This window comes from Chaetomium globosum, genomic scaffold, assembly GCF_000143365.1.
Source record: "Chaetomium globosum CBS 148.51 scaffold_5 genomic scaffold, whole genome shotgun sequence".
NCBI classification, from domain to species: Eukaryota; Fungi; Ascomycota; class Sordariomycetes; order Sordariales; family Chaetomiaceae; genus Chaetomium; species Chaetomium globosum.
This window is the reverse complement of record NT_165980.1, coordinates 3,406,043-3,429,070: the sequence shown is the minus strand read 5'-3', so window position 1 is coordinate 3,429,070 and position 23,028 is coordinate 3,406,043. Positions and strand designations below refer to the sequence as shown.

Sequence of the window (23,028 nt, the reverse complement as noted above, 5' to 3'; positions counted from 1 at the left end):
TCGGAGCATTGCAGCGCAGGGACACTAGGAAGGCTCATGTATTTGAAGATTCTCTTTCTCGGCGGCAGATTTTTAGGACCCCATACATGATTAGACTTGGCCAGGGATGGCTGGTCAACATCAGGACGGTTTACAGACCAAAAGAAACAGTCTAATATTCCATCTATTACCGCTTGAGACCACAGAATCCCCACCCAGCCTTCAAAGCACAACAGTAACTCCCAACGCCAACCGTCGCTCGGTATCCTGCATTACCCTCTCAAAAAACCAAACAAACAACCAAACAAAAACATCTTACAGCCTCGAGGCATTCTCAACAGGCTTCTTCGCCCACTCCTTCCTCCCCAGCCCCTGACTCAGCCCAATCCTCTCCCACCAAAACCGACACGCCTCCCTTTCTTCCTCGGTCATTTTCACCACCTTCGCCGGCCGTCCCTTCCGCCACCCCCCACCCATCTCATCATTGCCCTCCCCAAACACCATGATCTTCCCCTCCCCCGCATCCTTACCCGCAAAGGGCGAAACAAACGCCGGCCACGCGACATCCCCGCCCCTCTCATTGGGGCTCGCCACCGCGCTCGCCACAAAGCTCGCCCACCGCCCGTGCATATCGTCCGCGACGGCGCGCATGCCGGGCCGGCCGCGCAGCTCCCACATGTCGTGGGCGACGGCGAAGGCCTCGTCGCCGTGGTTGGCCGCGTCGTGCGTGGCCGTGGCCGCGTAGCGGTAGACGTAGACGGGCGCGCTAGTACTTCCTCCGTTGGCTGCGAACGCCGCCGACATGTAGTGGGCGGTCTGCAGCACGGGACAGATGTAGGCGTAGTGCGAGTAGGCGGTGTCGAGGCGCGCCCACTGCAGGCCGGCGCCCTCGGGCACGAGGCGGTAGGGGCTGTCGCGTTGCGTGACGGGGTCGGGGTAGAGGGCCCTCGAGCTGGTCGAGGTCGGTGGGGGTGAGGGAGGGGATGAGGGTTTGGAAGAAGGCGCGGAACTCGGCGGATGTGTTGGCGTCGGCGGGGACGAAGGAGGTGCCTTCGTTGGTGTTGAAACCCGTGATGATGGGGATGCGGAGGTGGGTGCCTGAGGCCCAGGAGCTGATCGGGAGTTCGGGGATGAGTGGGGGTGTGGCGGTGGAGGATAGGCCGCCTATTTGGCTCGAGTTTGCGAGGGTGTTAACGCCGTCAATGACGGGCTGGAAGGGCCACGTCACGCTGTCGTGGTACTTATCCCAGACAACGTGGGAGGCTTGGACGATGGTGGAGAGGGGGAGTTTGCGTAGGTGGTTGAAGATTTCGGATTCCGGGACGCCTTCAACGCCCGCGGCGATGAGGAATTCGCGGAACTGAACCAGGTGGCGCGGGTGGGTGGGATAAAAGACAGCGCGAGCGGTGGTGGCGCCGGATTCGAGGATGGCCTTGACAAAAGGGGGCTTGGCGGAAGAGCGGGCGTAGTGCATGATGTGGTGGCCGATCGAGTGTGCGCCTGCGCTGAGACCCATGATGGTCACGTTATCGGGATCGCCGCCGAAGGCCTCGATGTTGTCCTGGACCCAGCCCAGGAGCATCTGCTGGTCCCGCAGCCCCAGGTTCAACAGCCCTTCCCGGGCGGTCACATCCGACGGCAGGAACCCCAGCGCGCCGACACGGTAGTTGAAGTTGACAGCCACCATGGGCGCCTCGGCCCAGGCGACAAAGCTGGCCATGTTCCGCTCGGTGCCGTAGCCCTTGTTGAAACCGCCGCCGTGGACATAGACCACGACGGGTAGGCGCGGTCTCTCTTTTTGCGGCGTCCTTCTTTGCGCCGGCCTCCAATGCGTCGTCCCCTTCGGCGTCATACTCGGGCTTAAAAAACTCGTCGTCATCGATCAGCCTCTGCAGGTCGGTAGATGTTTGCGTTGAGGCAGTTCTCGCTCATATTACGAGCCACCACGCCCTCGGCCGGGCATACCTTGGCCCATGCTATGGCGTCAAAGGTTCTCCCTAGACTCCGGCAGCGGCTGGGGCGGGCGGAAGCGGTTCTGGCCCGCCCTGCGTCCTGGGCATAAGGTACGCCGCGGAAAACCTCGACTGGTTTGGCGAAGCGGTACGACGCCAACAGCGTTGTGCCAACATAAGTGCCCTGGGGCAAGACGACGCGGGGGCGAATGGTGTCCATGTTGTTGTTTAGTGGCGAACTAGACAGTCGACCAAGCCCATACCCGTGGCTGTAGAGGTAGAACCAGAACAACACTAGGACACCAAGAGCGGATAGCCAGGACCAGCCCAGCATGGTACGGCGGGAGACCCGGCGCTTTATCTGGGCGACGCAGCTCATGGATGTGCGAAGCGGAGGCGGCGAGCCGAAGAGCCGGGATTGGCTGTCTTTATCGTGGTCGCTGTGCACACTGTCAGAGCCCCAAGTCTCCAACGGCCCAAGAGATCCACCGGAATTGCGGAGAGACCTTGGCGTGTCTCACTCCAGGTGCTTACCCGGCTATAATCTGCCGTTTGTTTGCCATATTGAGTCGGAGAACTTCCCCAGTCTCCCAGTGTCACAGTGAGGAGTCGGAAAAGTCAGCTGCTGGTTGACGGTTTCCGGTCGGCTAAGGGAGCAAATACAGTCCGGGACACGACAGAAAGCTGCGGGAAAGGGCGCGAAACAGAAGGCGACGAGGCGGGTACAGCATATATTAGGGGCGACCATGGGGGAAATTGTAAGGTGGAATTCTGAAATCCGTTCAAAATGCTTCGTTACGAGATCCGGAAGGGCTGAGCGCAGGTCTGGACGCGTATGCGAGTTTGGGGGCTAAAAAAATAACCAGAGGAAGTCGCACGTGCATCAATTGGTATTGAGCATGGAGGAAGCAGCATCATACTGGTTAAACGAAGCATGGCAGCGGGTTTCCCAACTCAACTTGCAACAAATTTCTTGTGTGCAGATCCATGTTTTGGCAGGTTGGAATCGGAGAAGCGGGACTCAACAAGGCTGTTTGATACCCTAACCCTGGATACGTGAAGAGGAGATGGGAAAGGGGAGAGACCGGAAAGACTGGAAAGAAGGAAGGAAATACTTGAAAAGGAAGAGGGAACAAAGACCAGGGAGGGAAGATAGACAGAGGAACGAAGAAAGGGAGAGACCGAAAAGGCCGAGGAAGGAAGAGGAAACTAGAAGACTAAAAAAGGAAGCGAAACGAGAAGTCTAAGAAGTAAGAGAGAATGATAAGACCAAGACTACCATAGAAGCAGACCTACACCTACTGCGTAACAGCATACTTCTATTCCTCAAGCCACTCTGTGACACAAAGAAGCCGACTCCCTACTAGACAAATAATAGCAATGTCTCATCGACAGGGTAACTAACACTAAACTCCTGCCCAGCCAGTAACCCATAGTTAACGAGGGCGCCGTAACCCCGAGCGCATGCACGCCCCGGATCCAAACACCCCCGTCCAAATAAATAACAAGAATGCCAAACGGCCAGGAAAAAAGAAGCCGCATAACCTAGCAGACAAACTCCAAAAGCACACAGTCGCCATGCACCGCCCACTCTGGTCTGTCAGAACCGCCCTCGCCGAAGCCACCCAGCACCAAAATGCAAGGGCTGTACTTCGACTGAGCGTGGGTTCTGGCGGAGGATATTGATGGGCTTCCGTCGATACAGACAATATCCCCAGGCACTCTCAAGACGGGGCCAAGACCCTCAACACTCCCAGCCCACGAACAACCGCCATCCGCCGCCGTCAGATAGCACCGCTCAACCTCCAACCCCAACTCGGAAACAGTCCCCCCAAGACAGCTGTTATCACCAACCTCCCCTCGCCTCAAACACCCCGGCCACCTCTCTTTACCTTTACCCCTTCTCTCATCTCTTCACCTTTCCTCTCACCACCCTTGCTCTCCTCTCCTCATCTCGGCTCAACCCATCCCCTCTTCTCACCCTTCGTCCCCTCATCTTTCCTCACACCACCTCACCTCCGCTCATCTCTAACCCCTCCCCTCCACACCCACCCCCTCCCCCCCCACCACCAACCCCTCCTCCCTCCGCCTTCTCCTCTCCTCCCCCTCCCTCTTCACCCTCTGCTTCTCCGCCCACAGCCGACTCAACTCGCGACTCCTCTCGGCCGCGCGCTCCCGCGCCTCGCGGGCGGCGCGCTCACGCTCCTTCTTCTCGCGCTCGCGCTCGGCCGCGTACGAGTTGTCGCGCGCAAACACCTCCTTCCCGCGCTGCTTCTGCTGCGCCGCCTCGCCCGCGCTGACCTTGCTGCTGCGCGAGTGGACACTAGCCGTCGAGGTCGACGCCGCACGCGTGAGCGTCGTCGGTGGTGTGGTCCCCCCTGCTGCTGTGGAGAGGTGGTGCGCGTTGGGGTTGCGGCCGCGGGTAGGGAGCGTGGCGGCGGCCGAGGAGGAGGGGGTTGTTGATGTTGTTGTTGTTGTTGTTGTTGTTGTTGTGGTGGTGGATGGGTTGGTTTTAGAGGCGCGGGCGGTGGCCGAGTTGGAGGAGCCAAAGTGCGTGGACTGGCGCTTCTTGGCCACGGGTGTGACTGTTGTCGTGCCCGAGTCGGCCGAGCTTTCGGTCGCCCGGGATTTTTGGCGTGCCAGACTGGCGAGCGTCTCGCGCGGTACCGAGTTAGGCACTAGGCTAGAGCGGATCGGCCGGGCTTTGAACTCGCGCCGCTTGCGCTCTTCCTCTTCCTGGGCCTGGATCCTGGCCTCGCGCTCCTCGCGCTTTTTGCGGGAGATGGCCTCGCCGGGAAGTTCAAAGGTCGGCCGGGTAGGCGCCTTGGCTGACTTGAAGTGCGGCTTCGAGGGCGAGTAGGCAGCCGCTAGGGCAGCGGCTTGCTCTGGTGAGATCTGCTGGGACATGCGCTGCTCGCGCTGCTCCTTGAGGCGACGGGCCACAGCCTCGCCTGGCAGTTCGAATGTCGATACCGTCGGAGTTCTGCCAGACTTGGCAAGTGGCTTCGGTGGGAGGAGGCTGGTGGGTCGAGCCACCTTTCGCGCAGACGAGGCGGTCGGCTTTTCATCCTCCTTAGTCGATGTCGGCTTGCGCACTGAAGAGCTGCGCTCCACCGTCTTGTTGCGGGCGGAGGCTGGTGCCCGAACCGAGGTGATTCGCTTTAGCGGCGTCGACTGTGCGCTCGTGTCCTTGAATTTAGGCGCGGTGGCCTCGGGAGAAAGCATCCGCTCAAGACGGGTGACCTGGGCGAGTGCCTCAATCTCTTCCTCGAGCTTGTCCAGGGCCTCAACCGAATCCTCGATCCGTGACAGTGGCCGGGAGCGGTCACCATCGCGATCGGCGCCGACTTCGTTGACCTCCACAACCAGCCCTGGGCTCTTGGGCACCTCCAAACGTTCGTAGTGGCGTCCAGCCATGGAGGTATCTGCTAGGCGCAGTTGGTCCGCAGCCGCTACTTCCATCGTATCAAACACAGGGGGCCGGCTGATAATAAACTCTTCCTCAGCTTTGACGCGGGTGGCTAATAAGGTATACAAGTTAGTCGACTGGCCCCCTTCGGCCGCACCGGACTGCGGCTCGCGCTTGACAAGGTTGCATCCGAAGTACAGCGTCTTTTCGCCCTGGCGCAGGTCCGCGTCGCCGTGAGAATCGCCGCGGTGTCTACGCCCTGTGGCGGCAGATTTAATGGGAATTGAAAGTAACCACTCGAACTGACCTTCCTGGTGCCTCGACAGTTGCTCCTTGGTGCTGGGAAGTTGCTGGCTAGCCAAGGCAAGCGGATTGCTATTCACAAAGTCTGGAACGCCTTCGACGTCAGCGTATAGCAATAAATTTACCAGTCAGCACAGTTGTATACCTTCTGCGTGAGACTTGTCGCAAGGAGTATCCCTGGTGTTGGGTGCTGCCGATGGGATTCGGGGAGCAACTTCCACAGCGGGACGCGAGATGTTCTCCTTGTCGTTATTATAGATGTGGAGATTGTCTAGTCGACGAGCAAGGGACTCAATGCTGGTCCTGCGTCTGACGTTCTGGATATTGTTGAGTGGAAGTTCGCCAAGAGCCGATATGGTTGTGTCGCAGTGGGTGTCTTTGTGGGAGTGGTCGTCGTGGATGTTAAGCTCGACGCACGGCCGAGGTCGCAAAGTGGTTGCCATGTCTTTTAAATACTACCACCGGGAGCCCCCCGAAATAAGCCCAGTCTGGCCAAGTGTGTCTCGACTCGCCGGCTCGGTGATGTGGGGGACCGGGGAGGGGGGATCGAAATGCAATTTCGCAAGAACAAACACGCGATTGGCCAATGCCGGGAATGAGGGGTGTTTGATCCCCAGCCTGGACAGCTTTTGAGATCTGGGGGATATCTGATCAGAAAAAAGAAGCTCAGTCGCGATGACGATCAATGATGCTTGTTAGCAATTGGATGCGTGAAGCAGATACACAATATGTGTGGGAAGCACCGGGACAACAACCGAGGCGGCGGATTGAGGGGGTAATAAGAGGGTTGCATTGTTTACTTTCCCGCGTCCCAGGGCCAAGAAGGCATCGCCTGCCATCGCCCGCGCAACTTCCGCGGCAACCAGGCTGCATTGCTTGCTGTCTCACCTTCCGGGCCGCCACCGAGCCCAAGCCTCCGTCCCAGTTTCCTCCCAACTTGTCCTGCCCCTCACTATTTTGTTCCAGGAGCAAGTAAGTGCTGTCGACTTCGATGTGGCTTCCCGAATGAGACGCGTGAGGCGGCTAATTTGCTGCGGCGGACAAAAATTTTGGCCAAAAAACGCGACGCGATGACCTTGGTGCACTACCCCGCGTTAGAGGGGGAGGCACAGCATGCGCTGTGGGAGAATGGACACCTTCCAGACCCCTTCCAATCTAAACTGTTTTGTGTAGAGTTTCTCTCATGGGAAGTTGGAGCTAGATCAGAGATGCCATTGTGTTTCGTGCTGTGCAGCAACGGGTGTGGTCTCGTGTGTCTGGCCAATCTGGCTGACTTGAGAAACCCGTCAAGGAGGTATTCATGCCTGCATGCCTGCAGAGGTTCTTCACCTATGGCTGCAAGCAGGGTGCATCATCCAGATGCCTCCTCGGCTGCTCCTTCTGCGTGTGCTTGGAGCGCGGGAGCGTGTTCCGTCGGGATCCGAACAAGCGTCTGGGGAAGAGGCGTCTCGTCTCTATCCACGGCGTCGGCGGCGGGCTTGGGGAGTTTGGCTGCTTCAATTTAGCCCAACTTGCATTCATACCACATGACTGAAGAGGAAGAAAGGGCCTACCCGATGCCATGTTGATTGCCCTCAGCACATTATGCCAGTTGCTCAACACCAAGGCGATGGCTGAGTTAGATGAGCGGTCAGCGGGCAACACAGCAACAACAGCAATAGTTCCGTCCTAACACACCCTCTGTCCCATCAGAAAGCGTGGCGAGCTTCTGTTCCAAAGCCTCCATTTGTGTAGCAACCTCCGCACTGAGATGTCGAAGTTCCTTGAGATTCTCAAGCTCGGCTTTCTTTTCGTTGACCCGCGCCACTAACGCAGGAGACTGGCCCCCAACGTTGGCGGATAGCGACGGCTGCCGCATATGAGATGCCAGTGGCCTTGACGGAAATCCAGACATTTTGCGTGAGTGTTGTTACATGGGCGATGTGAGAGTTCAGTCGGAGGATTGTCTTGACCGGAAACAGACTGGCTTGAGACAGGCGGGTGGTGGGGCACAGTGGGGTTTCGACAACGAAGCTCGAATAAACGCGCTAGTCCGCTTGAGGGAGGAATGTCAACATCAATGCTGAAATTGTCCCAAGAACTTCATCCACGCGTCGTTACATCATCACCACATCGCCCGCACGGCCGCGTCGCCGCATCGAAGAACAGAAACCGAACCACCTACCACGCCCTTTGTATCTGAAATCTATCTTTTTCGGTTCCATTCTCCTGCTATAATGAACAATGGCACGACTCAACGAAGCACCCGTGCCCGTTGATAGTCATCTCGAAATACGTGCGTGCACTCGTCACCGCTCCTTTACAGAGAGGCAATAGTTACAAGGCTGACTTGTGTTCTGCAGTACGTAGGAAGTTTTTACGCCAGAATCGCGACATTGCAAAGATCAACTCGGACCAGTCGCAAAAAATCAGGCGACTCGAGAACGACTGCGCGCGTCTGCTGTCCGAGAACCTCGACCTCCGCGGCCAGATTCTGCGGCTAGAGAAACAAGTCGAAGATAACAGCGCGCAAAGGATAGCCGACCATGCCCTTCAAGTCAAGGAAAAGCTGGAACACCAGCTGTCAGAGTTCACGGCATTGCTCGGGAGTTTGGGGGTAGAGCCGCCTGCTAAAAGGCGTGCTTCGGAAGAACGAATGCTCTCGAATACCTGCCAAAGTATGGCCAGAAGCCCCCCGCAGAGGAGGCGGCGTAACACGTCGATAGATTCCGAGGCACTCGCGGGGATGGAGGGGAGACTGCCCCCCATATATGAGAACAAGACGTACCCGCGGGCTACCATGAAGTACGTGGCGCTCCAGAGCCGGCAGATGGCAAGTTAACTAACTTGTCTCCAGTGGCGATGAAATCCTGGCTCTGTGCGCTGCCGCGGACGACACCAACGACTCATCCGATTTGGGGCCGCCGCCTATTTCGCAATATGTTGGGGAAGAACCTGTGAAGCATTCGCCTCCGACGCCAATTGAGACATTCGTGCCCGAAAACCCAAGGCGGCCGCTGTCAATATCATCGCCTCCGAAACTCGATTACGATAGGCACCCATCTAGAAGCCCCGAGCCGGAAATGGAAGCAGAAGGAATGGTAATCCCGGAGAGCCCGAGCAAAGGCGCGAGTCCTGCAAAGGAACCTTCACCAGAGCCGGCACCGCAACCGGTGAGGGCGGGCGCCAAGCGAAAATACGGCGATGAGAACGGAACTATCCAGAGCACAACGCCATTAACTGGCAAAGAGAATACCGCCCTTACTGAAAAGGCTTTCCCTACGCGTCCTACCTCGAAGAGGAAGAGTCTTGCCGAGTTGGCGAATGTCAAACCGGAGAAGAAGAACACGAAGCCGTCGCTTTCCGCAAAGAGAACGCCGCTTGCTGCCAAGAGCACCAACGAGAACGTATCATCACCGCGTAAGGTGATGAAACCAGCATCGCGGAAGCCGGCTAAGAAGGAGCAAGCTCCGCCTCCGATAGATACGGTTATGGGTGACGAAACCAGCACGCCGAGCCCGCCGGTCGAGATTGTAATTCCCGCCGATCCCGTCCTCGACTCCGTGACCGCTCTACCGTCAGCAACCCCGAGTTCTCCGACGACACCGCATCGGGCGGCACCCGAAGAAATGCTCCATGACACCCCGCCACCCGCCGATATATCTTCGACTGGTGAGACGATTCGCCCGAGCCGCCGTGCCAGGGCTGCCGTCAGTTACGCAGAACCGAATCTACGGGACAAGATGCGGCGGCCAACTAAGGAACTCTTCGATGCCGTTACCGGGGAAGGAAAATACGCTCATCGGACCTCCATGAAGTCGGACGATCAGCATTTGACTCTATCTTCTGCCACTAAAATAAAGCTAGAACCGGGGAGTTCTGCTAGTAGCAACAGCAAGATCAACTTTGCCAGCGACCCAACACCACCCGCCCAGCAACAAGCGCTTCTGAGCCCATTGGCGCAGAAAGACGCTTTCTCTGAGACGTTACCCGACACCGTCGTCACTGATAGGCGGAAGCGGCCGTCCGCGGTTGGCAGCCGTCGAGAGTCTCTTGCGGTTCCAGGGAAGTCCGATGGCGCAAGCAGAGACCTGAGTCCGGCAGTCACAGCACAACCCGAAGCACCCGCACATACGAACAGCAACAGACTTAAGAACAGTCTCCACAGAACCCGTAACGACAACCCAGCACCTCCACCTCCATCTGAAGCAGCAGCAGACATCTATGACTTCAACGCCTCCTCGCCTGTCGCCTCTTCCACGCACCCTACGCCCGACACGAATAGCGAACCGAAGCCTGCCCCGTCCCATTCTTCCATTATCACGGGATCGAGAGCAAGAATCACCCGGAAATCATCCGTAGCCGCCGCCGCCGCCCTCCGCGAACTCCTCGACGAGGAGGAACATGACAGCAAATCAAACCCATCACGTCCTAAGTCACGGTCTACGCTTGCTACGAGGAAGAGGGCATCGATGCTCGTGCCGAAGCCGAGTTCTATGCTAGAGAGCTTGGAGGATAGCTCCGTTGCGGCCGATGCTGATACTAGTGGGGCTTCGACCGAGGGGGAGGATGCTGCGAGCCGGAGGGAGGGGAGGGTTGCTAGGAGGAGGAGTATGATGTTATGATTTTTTTTCCCGTTTCCCATCTTTTGGGTTAGCGGTTGTTAGTGATAAAGAGGCGGGTTGCACAGCGTTTGGCGTTCTTTTGTTCAGTGGGATGGGTTTTCGGCTTGGGGAGGGCTGGATATGGCACGGCTGGCTAGGTATCCGGGCTAGCTAGTGGGGGTGTTTGGTTTGGTTTTTGTTTGAGTGAGGACGAGGTTCAGGGTAGAAGTTGCTCGTTGGGGCTTCTCTCCTAGTGCGGGCGGTTGATGATTCGATACCACCTTGTTAATGTTATCGATGAATGTTGTCTTGTTCCATGTTTTTGTTTAGAAGTGGTACGGCTTCTCGCTCTCAACGAACAAGCAGGGAACACAAATGATACATGTGCCGGAGTGGCTCTAACAGCGAAGGGTAGTTGATGGTTTATTTCCCAATTAGCTGGATCTTCACACAAGGAACGTCCGCTACCAGCGGCGCCTTGTCCCCTTGCTCGCCAACGCCTCCAGGAGGCCCGCGCTAGACGGTCCCACCCCTGGTCGCAAATGCAGCAGATGCTCCTATTGTCGATATGGCACATCATCCCGGCTATGCGATGGACCCTAGGAAGCCATTCCTCCCTGATCGTCATTTCCATCAACCTCCACTTCCCCAGGAAGTCTTGGAGCCTTCGCATCTCGACCCGCCAAATGTCCAGGCCGGTTCTGTCTCTCCCGACGTTCATCGCCCAGATGCCCGTGGCAGCTATACCCTCGACCATTTCTTTATTGCAATAGTACCATCCCTGGCCGTATTCATCATGGCGCCCCCGTCGGCTCGACCGGCTTGGTGTAAGTAACCTTCTCGACCGCCACATTCTCAGTCCCGTTCTCCCCTTTCCTCAACTGATAAACGTATAACGTCAACGAAATCCCTTGCACCTACCCACAACCGCCTCGTTAGCAACCAAACACCAAGTCCAACCCCTCTTCCCCCACGCAAGGCAAACCGGGAAGCAAAACTTACATCCATCAGACAAAAGCTCGGCACCACCTCCTCGGCATCCCCCTTCACCTCGCCACTCCCACCAGCCACCCAATCCGTCGTCATCGCCCCCGTGGCACTCCCCGGATTCACAAAAAACTTATCCATATACTCAAAGCACTCAAACCGATGGGTGCCCCCGCTCCAGCACAGCACATCCACGTCCAGCCGATGCGCCTCCGCCAGCAGCACGTCCGGCTCGTCGCTGACCAGCGTGAAGCCCTCGAGGAAGCCCACGCGCACCGAGCCGTGCGTCACCACTTGGGTCAGCGGCAGGCCCGAGGCCTCGACGTCGGTCCGCCCCCGCACCAGCTTGAGGTCCGACGCGATGCTGCGCAGGTAGTCGTAGGTCGTGCGGTCGGTGAGGTTGCCGAGGCAGAGCGTCTGCGCGATCTTGCCGGGGGAGAGCAGTTTCTTGAACTGTTTGTTGGGAAGGCGGAGGGGCGTTAGCGGGATGGAGTGGAGGGGGGATGGGAGGGGAAGGGAGTGGGTGTGGGCGGTTACCTTTTGGGGGATGTCGAGTGCGCGGTCGGGTATGTGTAGGTCACCAATTACGAGGATTAGGAAGGCCATTGTGGGAGTGGTGGCTTGTTGCCGTGAGGGTGGCCGGGAGACGAGTGGTCGGTTTTGAGGGGGCTTCGTCGGTAGAGGGCTGGTTTGTGAGATAATCGGGAGGAGTTTGTTGCGAGCAGTGGCGGGGATTGGTATGTTCGCCGTGCGAAGTCGTTATTATCGTGAGGCGTCGTTGATTAGGGTGGTGGTTCGAATGCGCTGGGCAACGGTGTTGAGCTGGAGCTGGGGACGCGATGACGACGAGTTGGGATGGAGCTGCCCTTGCCAGGGGAGATGATAGTTAAGGGTTAGGGTTGGTTCCTCTGTACTCTGTGTGGGATTGGAGTTGAGTTAGAGCCGGGACGTATACATTCATTCATCCGACATGTGAGTATTTTGTTAGCATTATCTCATCTATTTTCAATTAAAATCATGTTCCCACCGCTTTTCAAGCGTTGCCTTAAGAATACGCTAACTTACATATCTCCGCCGTTCAATGCCGTATCTTCGCAGCGAGCCTCGGTACACATGGGCAAGTACATACATCGGGATTTAAACTATTTCCATCTTGAGGCCAATGACGTTTCATCACAGATACCAGGACCTCATTATTCTTCGTGTCCGCGCAGAGGTTCTCACCGCTAGAATTATATTTGGACACCGTGTAACGACGCAGTATCAGTACTCTTCAAGCTTGTGCCGGTTGACGATTCAGGGCTGCGGGGTGTCTTCCCGCTCTTGGCAGCCGGTGGCCGGGATCGGCAGGGCCGGCCGGACGGGCCCGGCCTGAAAGCAAGCAAACGTTGCTGCAAATCTGCGAGTTAAATCCGTAAAAGGGGCCCGTTGGTCTGGAGCGCGGCAGAAGTCACCCTGGCCCCGCTGACTTTGACCATTGGATATTGGCTGCAATGGAGTTGCGGGCATTCTCTAATCCTAAATACCCCGCTACGGCCAATGAGGCCCTTACTAATAAATGTTCGGTGCTTCCGTTGCCGATTGCTGCTGTTCCGAGTTTCATGCGACTACGTTGGGATCAATTGAAGTCCTAACAACAAAAGTGAAGTGAGGAATAACTTGGCGATAGTGCATGCAGAAGCGCCTCAGCCGTAAAGTTACTGTACTTTACTTTAAGCTTCCGCACTGTAGCCCAAGGCAGGTTTACAAGTACAGTGGAGATCTCGTGCATTCCATGGTCTTGCTACCCGAGGTATTCAAGTTGGCGCATACTCCGCGCTCGTTGTTCAGACGACTAATAGCAACGGCCTCGATGCCCCGCCAAAACCCGCCCGACAATCACCCCGCCCGGCTATCACTCATCTCAAGGCACCTCGCCCCCGTGTATCCGATCAATACCCCCTACACCGTCGAACGCCTCCCGGACACCATCGACACCTCCCTGCTGCCCAAAACACAGTCACGCAAGCTCTCTACCTCGGCCAAAATGTCATCCCAACCCGCACACCCGACGCTCCTGATCCCAGGCCCCATCGAATTCGATGATGCGGTACTACAATCCATGAGTCACTACAGGTAGGCCGCTAATCGCCACATTGTACCTATCGAGAGTGTGTAGAGCTTGGTGGCTGACGGGGAAATTCACAGCGAGAGCCATGTTGGCCCCGGCTTCGTCGCAACCTTCGGCGAGACTCTCTCGATGCTCCGCAAGCTCTTCCAGACCACGGACCCCTCGGCGCAACCCTTCGTCATCTCCGGCTCCGGCACTCTCGGCTGGGATCTTGTGGCCGCCAACCTGATCGAGTCCGGCGAGGACGTTCTCGTGCTCGGCACCGGCTACTTCAGCGACGGCTTCGCCGACTGCCTGCGAGTGTACGGCGCCAATGTTACGGAGCTCAAGGCGCCCGTTGGCACCAAGCCGCAGCTGCCGGAGATCGAGAAGGCGCTGTCGGAGAAGCGGTACAAGGCCATCACCGTCACACACGTGGATACCTCTACCGGCGTCCTCAGCGAGCTAAAGGAGCTGTCAGCCCTCGTCCACAAGGTCTCACCAGACACCCTCATCATCGTCGACGGCGTATGCAGCGTGGCGTGTGAGGAGATCGACTTTGATGCTTGGGGTTTGGACGGCGTTGTCACGGCTAGCCAGAAGGCCATCGGGTGCCCCGCCGGTCTCTCTATCTCCATGTTCAGCGGCCGGGCCATGAAGGCCGTCCAAGCCCGGAAGACGCCCCCCGCCGCCTATTTCGCGTCCATGAAGAACTGGGCACCAAGTAAGCCTTTCCAATGATTGGACGGGGGGGATTAATGCTAACAAACACAGTCATGCAAAACTACGAAGCCAAGAAGCCCTCCTATTTCGCCACCCCTTCTCCTCAGCTCGTCCACGCCCTGCACACAGCTCTTAGCCAAATCCTATCGAAGCCCATTTCCGAGAGGTTTGCCGCCCACAAGGCTGGCTCCGACAGGATCAAGAAGGTCGTCACCGGCCTTGGCCTCAAGCAGGTTGCCGGCAACCCTGCCGAGCAGGCTCACGGCATGACGGCCATCTACCTCCCCGAGGGCGTCAAAGGCACCGACCTCCTACCCATCCTCGGCAAGAAGGGCGTGGTGTTTGCCGGCGGCATTCACAAGGAGATCGCTACCAAGTACATCCGGTTTGGACACATGGGCGTCAGCCTGGTAAGTTATGTTCCTTTGTGGCCGAACTCTGGGAAGGAATATGTGCTGACAAATCGACAGCTCGATCCGAAGCGGACGGATGTTGACCACGCTCTCAAGTCTTTGGAGGAGGGTTTGGCTGAGTGCGGATATAAGAAGCCATAGATGGTACATAATGCGAGCGTAAAGAGCCTAAACTAGTGCTTATAAACAATAAAGGTCTTTATAGCAACTTCCCAGAAGCATAACGCAACAACTGCGATGCAATTGTGTGTCTGATCTTTGATGAGAGGCAGCCTTTCTGTTCCTTACATGCCAGGGTTAGGGTGACCCTTTGCAGGCTCACAGTGGACTTGGCAAAGCGGCACAGTGGGGTCGCGCTGGAGCTTCCCAAACGCCAGCACAACAGCGTCTGCCGCTTGAAGGCGGGGTTGCAGCGACAATCGAGAGGCTGGTGGGGTTCGGCCTTTGGAGCTTTCGACCCGATCCTCAATCTCTTTTCCATGCTTCCGTCATTCCGCTCAGCCCTCTCTTTCAAGACCTTGACCGCCCTCTCGGACCCTGCGTACCTACATACTTGCACTTTCCATTCCAAAACCCCCGCATCAGAACATAGCCGACCTTCGTTCTGCATCACCCCCTCAACACCAAATCTCAACCTCTTCCTGCGCATTGGTCCGCACCCGCTCACTAGGCTTTCCTTGGAGATTCGACCGGCTACGTAACAAGGCGTGCGACCATGCCCGTCTCCATCGAGGAGTTGGACGCCACCGTTCGGGCCTTCTATGAGGGCCGCGGCGAGCAGGTAAACATACACACGACTTCCTACTGTGGGAGGATTCCGCTGTTGTACGAATCTTGATGCTAACGACTCGTGTCATTGTAATAGCAAAAAGCTGCCCAAGCCGCTCTGAACCAGGCACGTCCACGATCACCGACCCACCGAACTGCGCCGCGATTTTGACTAACCGTTCGCTGCAGTTCAAGGAGGATCCCGATGCCTGGTTGATGGTGGATGATATCCTGTCGAGGGCGACGTACGAACAAACCAAATGTTTGCACCCCCCATGGTTCGACACTGGGAGTATCACTGGGTCGCTGACAACGAAATAGTTCTGGGTCTGCAAGTCCTCGATAATGTGATCACTACAAGGTGGAAGGTCCTCCCACGGGACCAGTGTCAAGGCAAGTAGCCCGCACCATCGCTGGTATCGACGGGGGCAGGCGGCTGACAAATAATAGGAATCCGTAACTTCGTCGTGCAGTACATCCTGCAGTGTTCCAACAGCGAGGAGGCTCTCAAAACTCACCGCACCCTTCTCAACAAACTCAACCTCGTCCTCGTCTCGGTCCTAAAGCAGGAATGGCCCCACAACTGGCCTACGTTCATCAACGAGATCATTTCCGCCTGCCACTCGAGTTTGTCGGTATGCGAGAACAACATGATCATTCTACGACTTCTCTCCGAGGAGGTCTTCGACTACTCTGCCGAGCAGATGACGTCGACCAAAACCCGCAACCTGAAGACAACCATGTGCGCCGAGTTTTCACAGATCTTCCAGCTCTGCCAGGAGATCCTCAACAGCGCCGACCAGCCGAGCCTTATCAAGGCCACCTTGGAAACGCTCTTGCGCTTCTGTAATTGGATTCCATTGGGATATATCTTCGAGACGCCCTTGATCGAGACGCTCCGGACAAGGTTCCTCGAGGTGCCGGAGTTCCGGAACATCACGCTGCAGTGCTTGACCGAGATTGGCGGTTTGCAAACGGGAGGCCCAGGCCAGATGAACTCGTATGACGAGCAGCTGGTCAAGATGTTTACCGAGGTCTTGACATCCATTTCCAACATCATCCCCCTGGACATGGACCTCAAGACAACATATCCACAGAGCAACTCCCGCGACCAGGAGTTTATCCAAAACTTGGCGCTTTTCCTCTGCAACTTCTACGGCATGCATTTGCCGGTAAGTTCCTGTGGCTGGCTCAAAGCATATGTGCTCTGGTAAACTGACCCGCGGTGCAGCTCATTGAAAACCTTCCGAATCGGGACTTCCTCACCCACGGCCACTTTTACCTGATTCGAATTTCCCAGATCGACGACCGCGAAATCTTCAAGATCTGCCTCGACTATTGGCTGAAACTCGTCCAGGAACTCTACGAGGAGATGCAGTCACTGCCTATTTCCGACATGACCTCGATGTCCCTGAATGTGATGGGCGGCGGCGGCGCGCCAAACCCGGCTCTGCTCACCAACTACCCGCTCCGCAAGCACAAGTACAACGAGGTTTTGTCGAACCTACGGGTGGTCATGATCGAGAAGATGGTCAGGCCGGAGGAAGTTCTGATCGTGGAGAACGAAGAGGGCGAAATTGTCCGCGAATTCGTTAAAGAGACGGACACGGTTCAACTTTACAAGACGATTCGGGAGTGCCTCGTTTACCTCACCCATCTGAATGTCATCGACACTGAGCAGATCATGACGGAGAAACTAGCGCGACAGGTAGACGGGTCCGAGTGGTCGTGGCACAACTGCAACGTCCTGTGCTGGGCCATCGGTTCCATTTCTCTAGCCATGAACGAGGAGACAGAGAAGCGGTTCCTCGTCACCGTGATCAAGGATTTGCTCGGCCTTACCGAAATGAAGCGCGGCAAGGACAACAAAGCCGTGGTGGCCAGCAACATTATGTATATTGTGGGGCAATATCCGCGTTTCCTCAAGGCCCATTGGAAGTTCCTGAAGACGGTTGTCAACAAGCTTTTTGAGTTCATGCATGAGTCTCACGAAGGCGAGTCAAACCTGATAACCGAAGAGGCTTCGTCTTGCTAACACTCACTAGGCGTCCAGGACATGGCCTGCGATACTTTCATCAAGATCGCCAAGCAGTGCAGGCGTCACTTCGTTGCGCTCCAACCTAGCGAGAACGAGCCGTTCATCGAGGAGATTATCCGCAATCTTGGTAAGATCACTTGCGATCTGACTCCTCAGCAAGTTCACACGTTCTACGAGGCATGTGGCTACATGGTGGCGGCCCAGGGGAATAGAAATCAACAGGAGCGCCTGCTGTCCGAGCTGATGGCCATCCCGAATGCCGCCTGGGACGAGATCATCAAGCAGGCGACCATCAACCCAGCCATTCTACAAGACGCCGATACTATCAAGATTATTGGCAACATCATGAAGACCAACGTGTCTGCCTGTTCGTCTATCGGGCCTTACTTCTTCCCTCAGATCGGCCGCCTGTACAACGACATGCTGCAGATGTACGCGGCGACCAGCCAGCTTATCTCTGAGGCGGTTGCCCGTGAAGGTTTGTGCTTATTCTGATTACGCCTCTCGGGTATCTGTGATGCTTACTGTTTCTAGGCGAGATTGCGACCAAGATGCCCAAGGTCCGCGGTCTACGGACCATCAAAAAGGAGATCCTGAAGCTTATCGAGACCTTTGTCGACAAGGCGGAAGATCTGCAAGCCGTTCGGACCCAGATGGTGCCCCAGCTTCTTGACTCCGTGCTGGTTGACTACAGCCGCAATGTCGCCGGTGCTCGTGATGCCGAGGTCTTGAAGGCCATGACCGCCATGATTACCAAACTTTCGGTATGCTTCAATCTGTGGGAGTGACTGTTTTGACAATGGCTGACACGTACAAACTAGCACCTTATGGAGGACCAAGTACCCGTGATCATGGAGAACGTTTTCGAATGCACTCTGGACATGATCAACAAGGACTTTTCCGAGTTCCCCGAGCATCGTGTCGAGTTCTTCAACCTTCTCCGGGCCATCAATCTTCACTGCTTCCCTGGTATGTTGTCTTATTTGGGGTTTCATCGGATAGCACTAACAACTTGCAGCCCTCCTGAAGCTTGACAACCGGCAGTTCAAGTTTGTGATCGATTCTTGCTTGTGGGCAAGCAAGCACGACAACCGCGACGTCGAAACGGCTGGGCTGAACATGTGCCTAGAATTGATCAACAACATTGCCGAGAAGACGGACGTGCAGACCTCGAATGCTTTCTTCAACCAGTTCTTCATCACGATTCTGCAGGATGTCTTCTTTGTCCTGACGGACCAGGACCATAAGGCCGGCTTCAAGACGCAGTCGATGCTGCTGATGCGGCTGTTCTACTTCATTTCCCCCGCCGACGCCACGCAACCGAAGATCCAGGGACCCATCTACCAGCCCGACCAGGCGCAACCCGGCACGAGCAACCGCGAATTCTTGGGCAACTTTGTTAGCACCTTGTTGCAGAACGCGTTTGGCAATCTCACCCCGTAAGTTTTATTTCCCCCACGCCGCTGGCCTAACCGGGCAGCAATGATCTAATTCTTCTTCTTCAGAGCCCAAATCACAGCCTTTGCCGAGAGCCTCTTCACGCTCAACACGCAGTACGACAAGTTCCGCCTCACGCTGCGCGACTTCCTCATCGCCCTCCGTGAGTTCGCCGGCGACAACGCGGAGCTGTACCAGGTTGAGAAGGAGCAGCAGGAACGCGACGCCACGGCGGCGGACCGCGAGCGCCGGTCCAAGGTGGGCGGCCTGCTCAAGCCGTCAGAGCTCGAGGAGGATGAGCTGTGACTACAGGGCGAAGAGCTGAGGACGGAGTTTGCGCCCTCCCATGATGAGGTGGGGGGAGCAACTGCGGGGGGTGGTGGGGGTAATGGTGACGGCTGGGAGTTTTACGGGCTGTGACATCTCCTTCTAGTCTCGGTGGCTCTGATTTGTTAAAATGGGGCTTGATACTCAGATCAACTCAGGTCCCGGGCCGCGCGGCCTGTGGGAGGAACGATGTGTTTTTTTCTTTCTTTTATTCTAGGGTGTTTATCTCGCGGACCCTTTGTAGTGATACCAATAGAAGAGGGTATGATCTCTGTATCTCTCTTGCTCTTGGTGTCCATGTGCCTGGGCCGCGTCTGTGTCTGAGTCTTAACTTTACTGCCTTAGGAGCTTACCGATTAGGACTTCACATGGATGATAGGTGTGTTGCCGTACAGTGCATATAGGGGTCGGATATACAGTGCCTTCCTCCCGACTTGACAGGGGCCCTCATTAGCGCCAGCAGCGCAAGGCTTCCCGCATCTGTCCGGCCCTTGCAGGCGCTGAAGATTGCTGCACTGCACCCCACAGAAGCGAAGCAGTCAAATGGGGTCAACATGCCGAGCGGGCAGTTGGGCTTCCTCTCGTATTTGGCGTACATGTACCTCCCTGACAGATCTGTACCATACCAAGCTCCAGCTTTTGGGTTTTTGTTCCTGCAGATGGTCAAGCATGGCTGGCACGGTTTCAGATTGCTTGTGTTTCATTGTTTTTTGAGCTCCCGGCATTGGATCCGCCGTGTCCGGCGACAAGCTCGATGAATGGTTAGAGGGTCAGGTCCCAAGAAAGATCGCCCGAGGGTCGCCAACTCACACCACCCTTTCAGCCGCTGGCTGACTCCCGGTCTTCGGCCCTTTATTGATTTATTTCAGTTCTGTTGCAAGACTTGCTACTTACTGCCTTGTTCCTTGGCCCGACGGAGACGGCGACGGCGTTGGGGATTTTGGCCATTGCTTTTAGTTTCGTTCCCCGTCTTCGACGTCAGTTCCGACGTCAAACATTCGCGCCCCATCGGCTACCTCTACCCCTGTTGAGTTACAGAGTACATACCTATCTTAGTAAGGGGCGAGCTGGTCTGAAGGTCGCGTGTGTTTGTTCAGCTTGTGCTGTATCCTCTTTCCACTCAATGCCTTCGACATTTCTCATCTGGGATCAGACAACTACACTGAAAGGAACTACTTTAATGAGTTTCAAGTCGTCAATTCGAGACTGTCTTGACTGGACTGCCGCATACCAGTCGACAGAAGATCCCGAAACCGAGGGGTCTCGGATGAAAGACACCATCTCCACATTCCAGACAACACGCAATACGGGACAACGAGAGCAATCATGGCTCCGTGGCCTGGGGGAGGAGGAGGAGGAGGAGGAGGCGGTGGCGGCTCGCACCGCCCGGCGGAACCCACATTACCCGCACCCGCACCCGCGCCGGGCTTTGGCCGAGACCAGCACTTGACGCCTCGCCACGGGCGTGACAGGCCCACCGTCGGGCGATACAGAAGCGCCTCCCGGGTTTCGGAAATCGATGCGTGGGATAACATGCAAAACCACCAGCTCCAAAACGATTCTAGCTCGGATGAGGATCTCCACCCCCGGCCCCGCCATACCCGCTCCGTGAGCCATCCGTTTCCCTCGCTGTTTTCGGGCAGGAAGAAGAAGCGATCCGCTACCATGGCCGGCGCCGAAGAGTCTGGGTCTGATTCTACTGGTGAGGGACTCGGTATCAAGGGGAATCAGCCTCCGGTGCGTGGGCATCGGAATGGTTCTTCGGCGGGGAGCAGGGACTTCACGACGGGGCGTTGTATGACGTGCGGGTCGCTGGTGCGCTGGCCGAAGGAGCTGCAGATGTTCAGGTGTACGATTTGCCTGACTATCAACGATGTATCACCTGTGGACCGTGATGTCAGGAGGGAGGACCCCCAGGAGGTGGCAGTGACGTTCGAGGAGCAGCCTGCACCGAGAGGTATGAAAGTCGCTTCACGCACCCAGCCTTGATCATTGAGGACTAACCTGTGATGCAGACAAAACAATATCTCTCGGGTATACCAAGGTTTTAGTCGACCAGTGCCTTCGTGCATTTCTGACTTCGGCTTTGAAGAAGCAGACTGGTGGCGCTGCCCCTGGTAGGGAGTCTCCCGTCAAGCCGTCATTTCTTACACCCGATTATGCCAGGGTGCCCACGCCATCCACCGCCGCCCCTCCGTCCCTGCGGCCCAAGACTTCTCTGAACTTTGAGCCACGTTTAGGCCCTGGTCCACCCAGAAGCCCAGCTCTGCACCGCCGTGCCCCCAGCTGGGCTGGCACTACTACATCAAGAATGTATTCCACGTCCCCAGAAAAACGGTCTCCCCTCCACAACCCCATGCCACCGGGACCTGGGGTCCGCCCGCGCCATCCGCCCCCAAGTCCGGGGGAGGAGACTAGGAGGGTATTCAAGTCGCTCGAAGACTATATTGTCCAGTGCTTCACTACGTTTCAGTGTCTAAACACATCTTTCTTAATTCCTCGAGTCCAGCCCCATAGCAGTCACGGGGCCGAGAGTAGACCCCGTCGTCCTTCCGAGCACACCGGCGCTCGTCGAGAAAGTCGGAGCACCAGCTACCCCGTCCCCGACCTGGACCCCAAGCTCTTGCTCGTGGGCGATTTTGCCGAGAACGGTACATGGTGGATCGGACACGAAGAAGCACCGGTGAGAACACCGTCCGGCAGGAGCCAGAGTGGCCCCTCGATCGTCAGCCCGAGGAATCCGTACATGGACTGGGCGGCGCTTGAGGAGTGGTACAGGACGGCCATCGAGCCGGCACGGGCTTGGTCAGCTGTCTATGAGAGTTTGGTGGCCGAAGACCCAGCTCTTGCCGTACCTCCTGCTGCGCTGCAGGACATCGAGAAACAACTTCTCGCCGGACAAGAACATGTCCATAGGGCGCTTCTGAAAGCCTCCGAGTCCATTCTCAAACGCCCCGGGCGGCCCCTCACCGTGCCCCGGGATCTCAGGTTCCTGCTCATCATCACAGCGAACCCCCTTCTACACGCCTCCTACAAACCGTATGCTGGTGTATATCAACCAACGAGCCCCTTGCCAACACCAAGCAGCGTTTCCCCTCGAGGTTCTGGGCCCGCGTCAGGCCGGCATTCCGTCATCATCAAACGTATTATGGGGCTCATGTCCAACACACCCGCCGAGTGCCACAACCATCTCGTGGCCTGGTTCGCCAGGTATTCCGAGCCGTTGTTCGTGCAGACAAAGGATTTGGTTTCCGGCTTCCTCGCCTACCGTTTGATCCGGCAGAACGAGAAGAGACACGAGAGCCAGGTTGACTACATGGGCGGTCTCATCCCCAACATGGGGCCCAGCCATTCCCCGGCCGCGCTCCACGCCGCGCTGGGACACTCGCAGCGAGCCAAGAAGCAACAGGAGAAGAAGAAGCAGGTCGTCTACCAGGAAGACTGGCAGATCAAAGCCACCGCGCAGGTCCTCGGCTTCCTGTTCGCCGCCAACAACATGGGCCACGCCCACCGCGGGCTGGCCAACCGGCCCGACAGCCCCGGCAACAGGCACCGCGAGATTGTCCACGCGCCGGGCCAGATACTCGCTACGAGTGATTTCTACATGACGCTGCTCGACGACGCGGACCTGGTGGGCGAGTTCGAGGCGTGGGAGCGCAGACAGGGTCGCTTCTCCTTCTGCCAACACCCGTTCCTCTTGAGCATCGGGGCTAAGATTCAGATCCTTGAGCATGATGCTAGGCGGCAAATGTCGAATAAGGCGAGGGATGCCTTTTTCGATAGCATCCTGACCAACAGGGTGGTGCAGCAGTTTTTTGTTTTGAATATCCGCCGTGAGTGTCTCGTGGATGACAGCTTGAAGGCCGTCAGCGAGGTGATTGGGAGCGGCGGGGAGGATATCAAGAAGAAGCTCAAGATCGTTTTCAAGGGCGAGGAGGGTGTCGATGCAGGGGGGCTGCGGAAGGAGTGGTTTCTGCTCCTGGTGCGGGAGGTGTTTAACCCCGACCACGGTACGTCCTG

At 56.9% G+C, this 23,028-nt stretch overlaps 9 protein-coding genes across 9 annotated transcripts in view; 4 read left to right on the top strand and 5 right to left on the bottom strand.

Annotated features, from left to right (window-relative positions):
- Nucleotides 1-294: 294 nt before the first annotated feature.
- On the bottom strand, nt 295-2,265 carry CHGG_07959 (uncharacterized protein; the record flags this gene model as incomplete). Its single annotated transcript, XM_001225614.1, has 3 exons — nt 295-795; nt 854-1,819; nt 1,945-2,265. 3 exons carry the CDS (start codon nt 2,263-2,265, stop codon nt 295-297), a joined length of 1,788 nt encoding a protein of 595 aa, XP_001225615.1.
- A 1,694-nt stretch (nt 2,266-3,959) lies between these two features.
- CHGG_07958 (uncharacterized protein) lies at nt 3,960-6,086 on the bottom strand (the record flags this gene model as incomplete). Its single annotated transcript, XM_001225613.1, has 2 exons — nt 3,960-5,599; nt 5,789-6,086. 2 exons carry the CDS (start codon nt 6,084-6,086, stop codon nt 3,960-3,962), a joined length of 1,938 nt encoding a protein of 645 aa, XP_001225614.1.
- A 908-nt stretch (nt 6,087-6,994) lies between these two features.
- CHGG_07957 (uncharacterized protein) lies at nt 6,995-7,537 on the bottom strand (the record flags this gene model as incomplete). Its single annotated transcript, XM_001225612.1, has 2 exons — nt 6,995-7,134; nt 7,321-7,537. The coding sequence occupies 2 exons, from the start codon at nt 7,535-7,537 to the stop codon at nt 6,995-6,997; spliced, it is 357 nt and encodes a 118-aa protein (XP_001225613.1).
- Nucleotides 7,538-7,866: 329 nt separating this feature from the next.
- CHGG_07956 (uncharacterized protein) lies at nt 7,867-10,247 on the top strand (the record flags this gene model as incomplete). Its single annotated transcript, XM_001225611.1, has 3 exons — nt 7,867-7,918; nt 7,986-8,427; nt 8,480-10,247. 3 exons carry the CDS (start codon nt 7,867-7,869, stop codon nt 10,245-10,247), a joined length of 2,262 nt encoding a protein of 753 aa, XP_001225612.1.
- A 773-nt stretch (nt 10,248-11,020) lies between these two features.
- CHGG_07955 (uncharacterized protein) lies at nt 11,021-11,819 on the bottom strand (the record flags this gene model as incomplete). The annotated part of the gene is made up of 3 exons (XM_001225610.1): nt 11,021-11,143; nt 11,229-11,666; nt 11,751-11,819. The coding sequence occupies 3 exons, from the start codon at nt 11,817-11,819 to the stop codon at nt 11,021-11,023; spliced, it is 630 nt and encodes a 209-aa protein (XP_001225611.1).
- Nucleotides 11,820-13,239: 1,420 nt separating this feature from the next.
- On the top strand, nt 13,240-14,579 carry CHGG_07954 (alanine--glyoxylate aminotransferase; the record flags this gene model as incomplete). The annotated part of the gene is made up of 4 exons (XM_001225609.1): nt 13,240-13,328; nt 13,401-14,026; nt 14,077-14,435; nt 14,496-14,579. 4 exons carry the CDS (start codon nt 13,240-13,242, stop codon nt 14,577-14,579), a joined length of 1,158 nt encoding a protein of 385 aa, XP_001225610.1.
- Nucleotides 14,580-15,275: 696 nt separating this feature from the next.
- On the top strand, nt 15,276-18,687 carry CHGG_07953 (uncharacterized protein; the record flags this gene model as incomplete). The annotated part of the gene is made up of 8 exons (XM_001225608.1): nt 15,276-15,484; nt 15,575-15,603; nt 15,657-16,378; nt 16,438-17,160; nt 17,260-17,722; nt 17,779-18,008; nt 18,066-18,213; nt 18,263-18,687. The coding sequence occupies 8 exons, from the start codon at nt 15,276-15,278 to the stop codon at nt 18,685-18,687; spliced, it is 2,949 nt and encodes a 982-aa protein (XP_001225609.1).
- Nucleotides 18,688-19,372: 685 nt separating this feature from the next.
- Nucleotides 19,373-19,956, bottom strand: CHGG_07952 (uncharacterized protein; the record flags this gene model as incomplete). The annotated part of the gene is made up of 3 exons (XM_001225607.1): nt 19,373-19,623; nt 19,819-19,858; nt 19,930-19,956. The coding sequence occupies 3 exons, from the start codon at nt 19,954-19,956 to the stop codon at nt 19,373-19,375; spliced, it is 318 nt and encodes a 105-aa protein (XP_001225608.1).
- A 378-nt stretch (nt 19,957-20,334) lies between these two features.
- Nucleotides 20,335-23,028, top strand: part of CHGG_07951 (uncharacterized protein) — a gene marked incomplete at both ends in the record, with an annotated part of 3,984 nt that continues 1,290 nt past the window's right edge. The window contains 2 exons of the mRNA XM_001225606.1: nt 20,335-20,965; nt 21,024-23,018. Coding sequence (XP_001225607.1) covers nt 20,335-20,965; nt 21,024-23,018 — 2,626 coding nt within the window. The remainder of the gene's footprint in view (nt 20,966-21,023; nt 23,019-23,028) is intronic.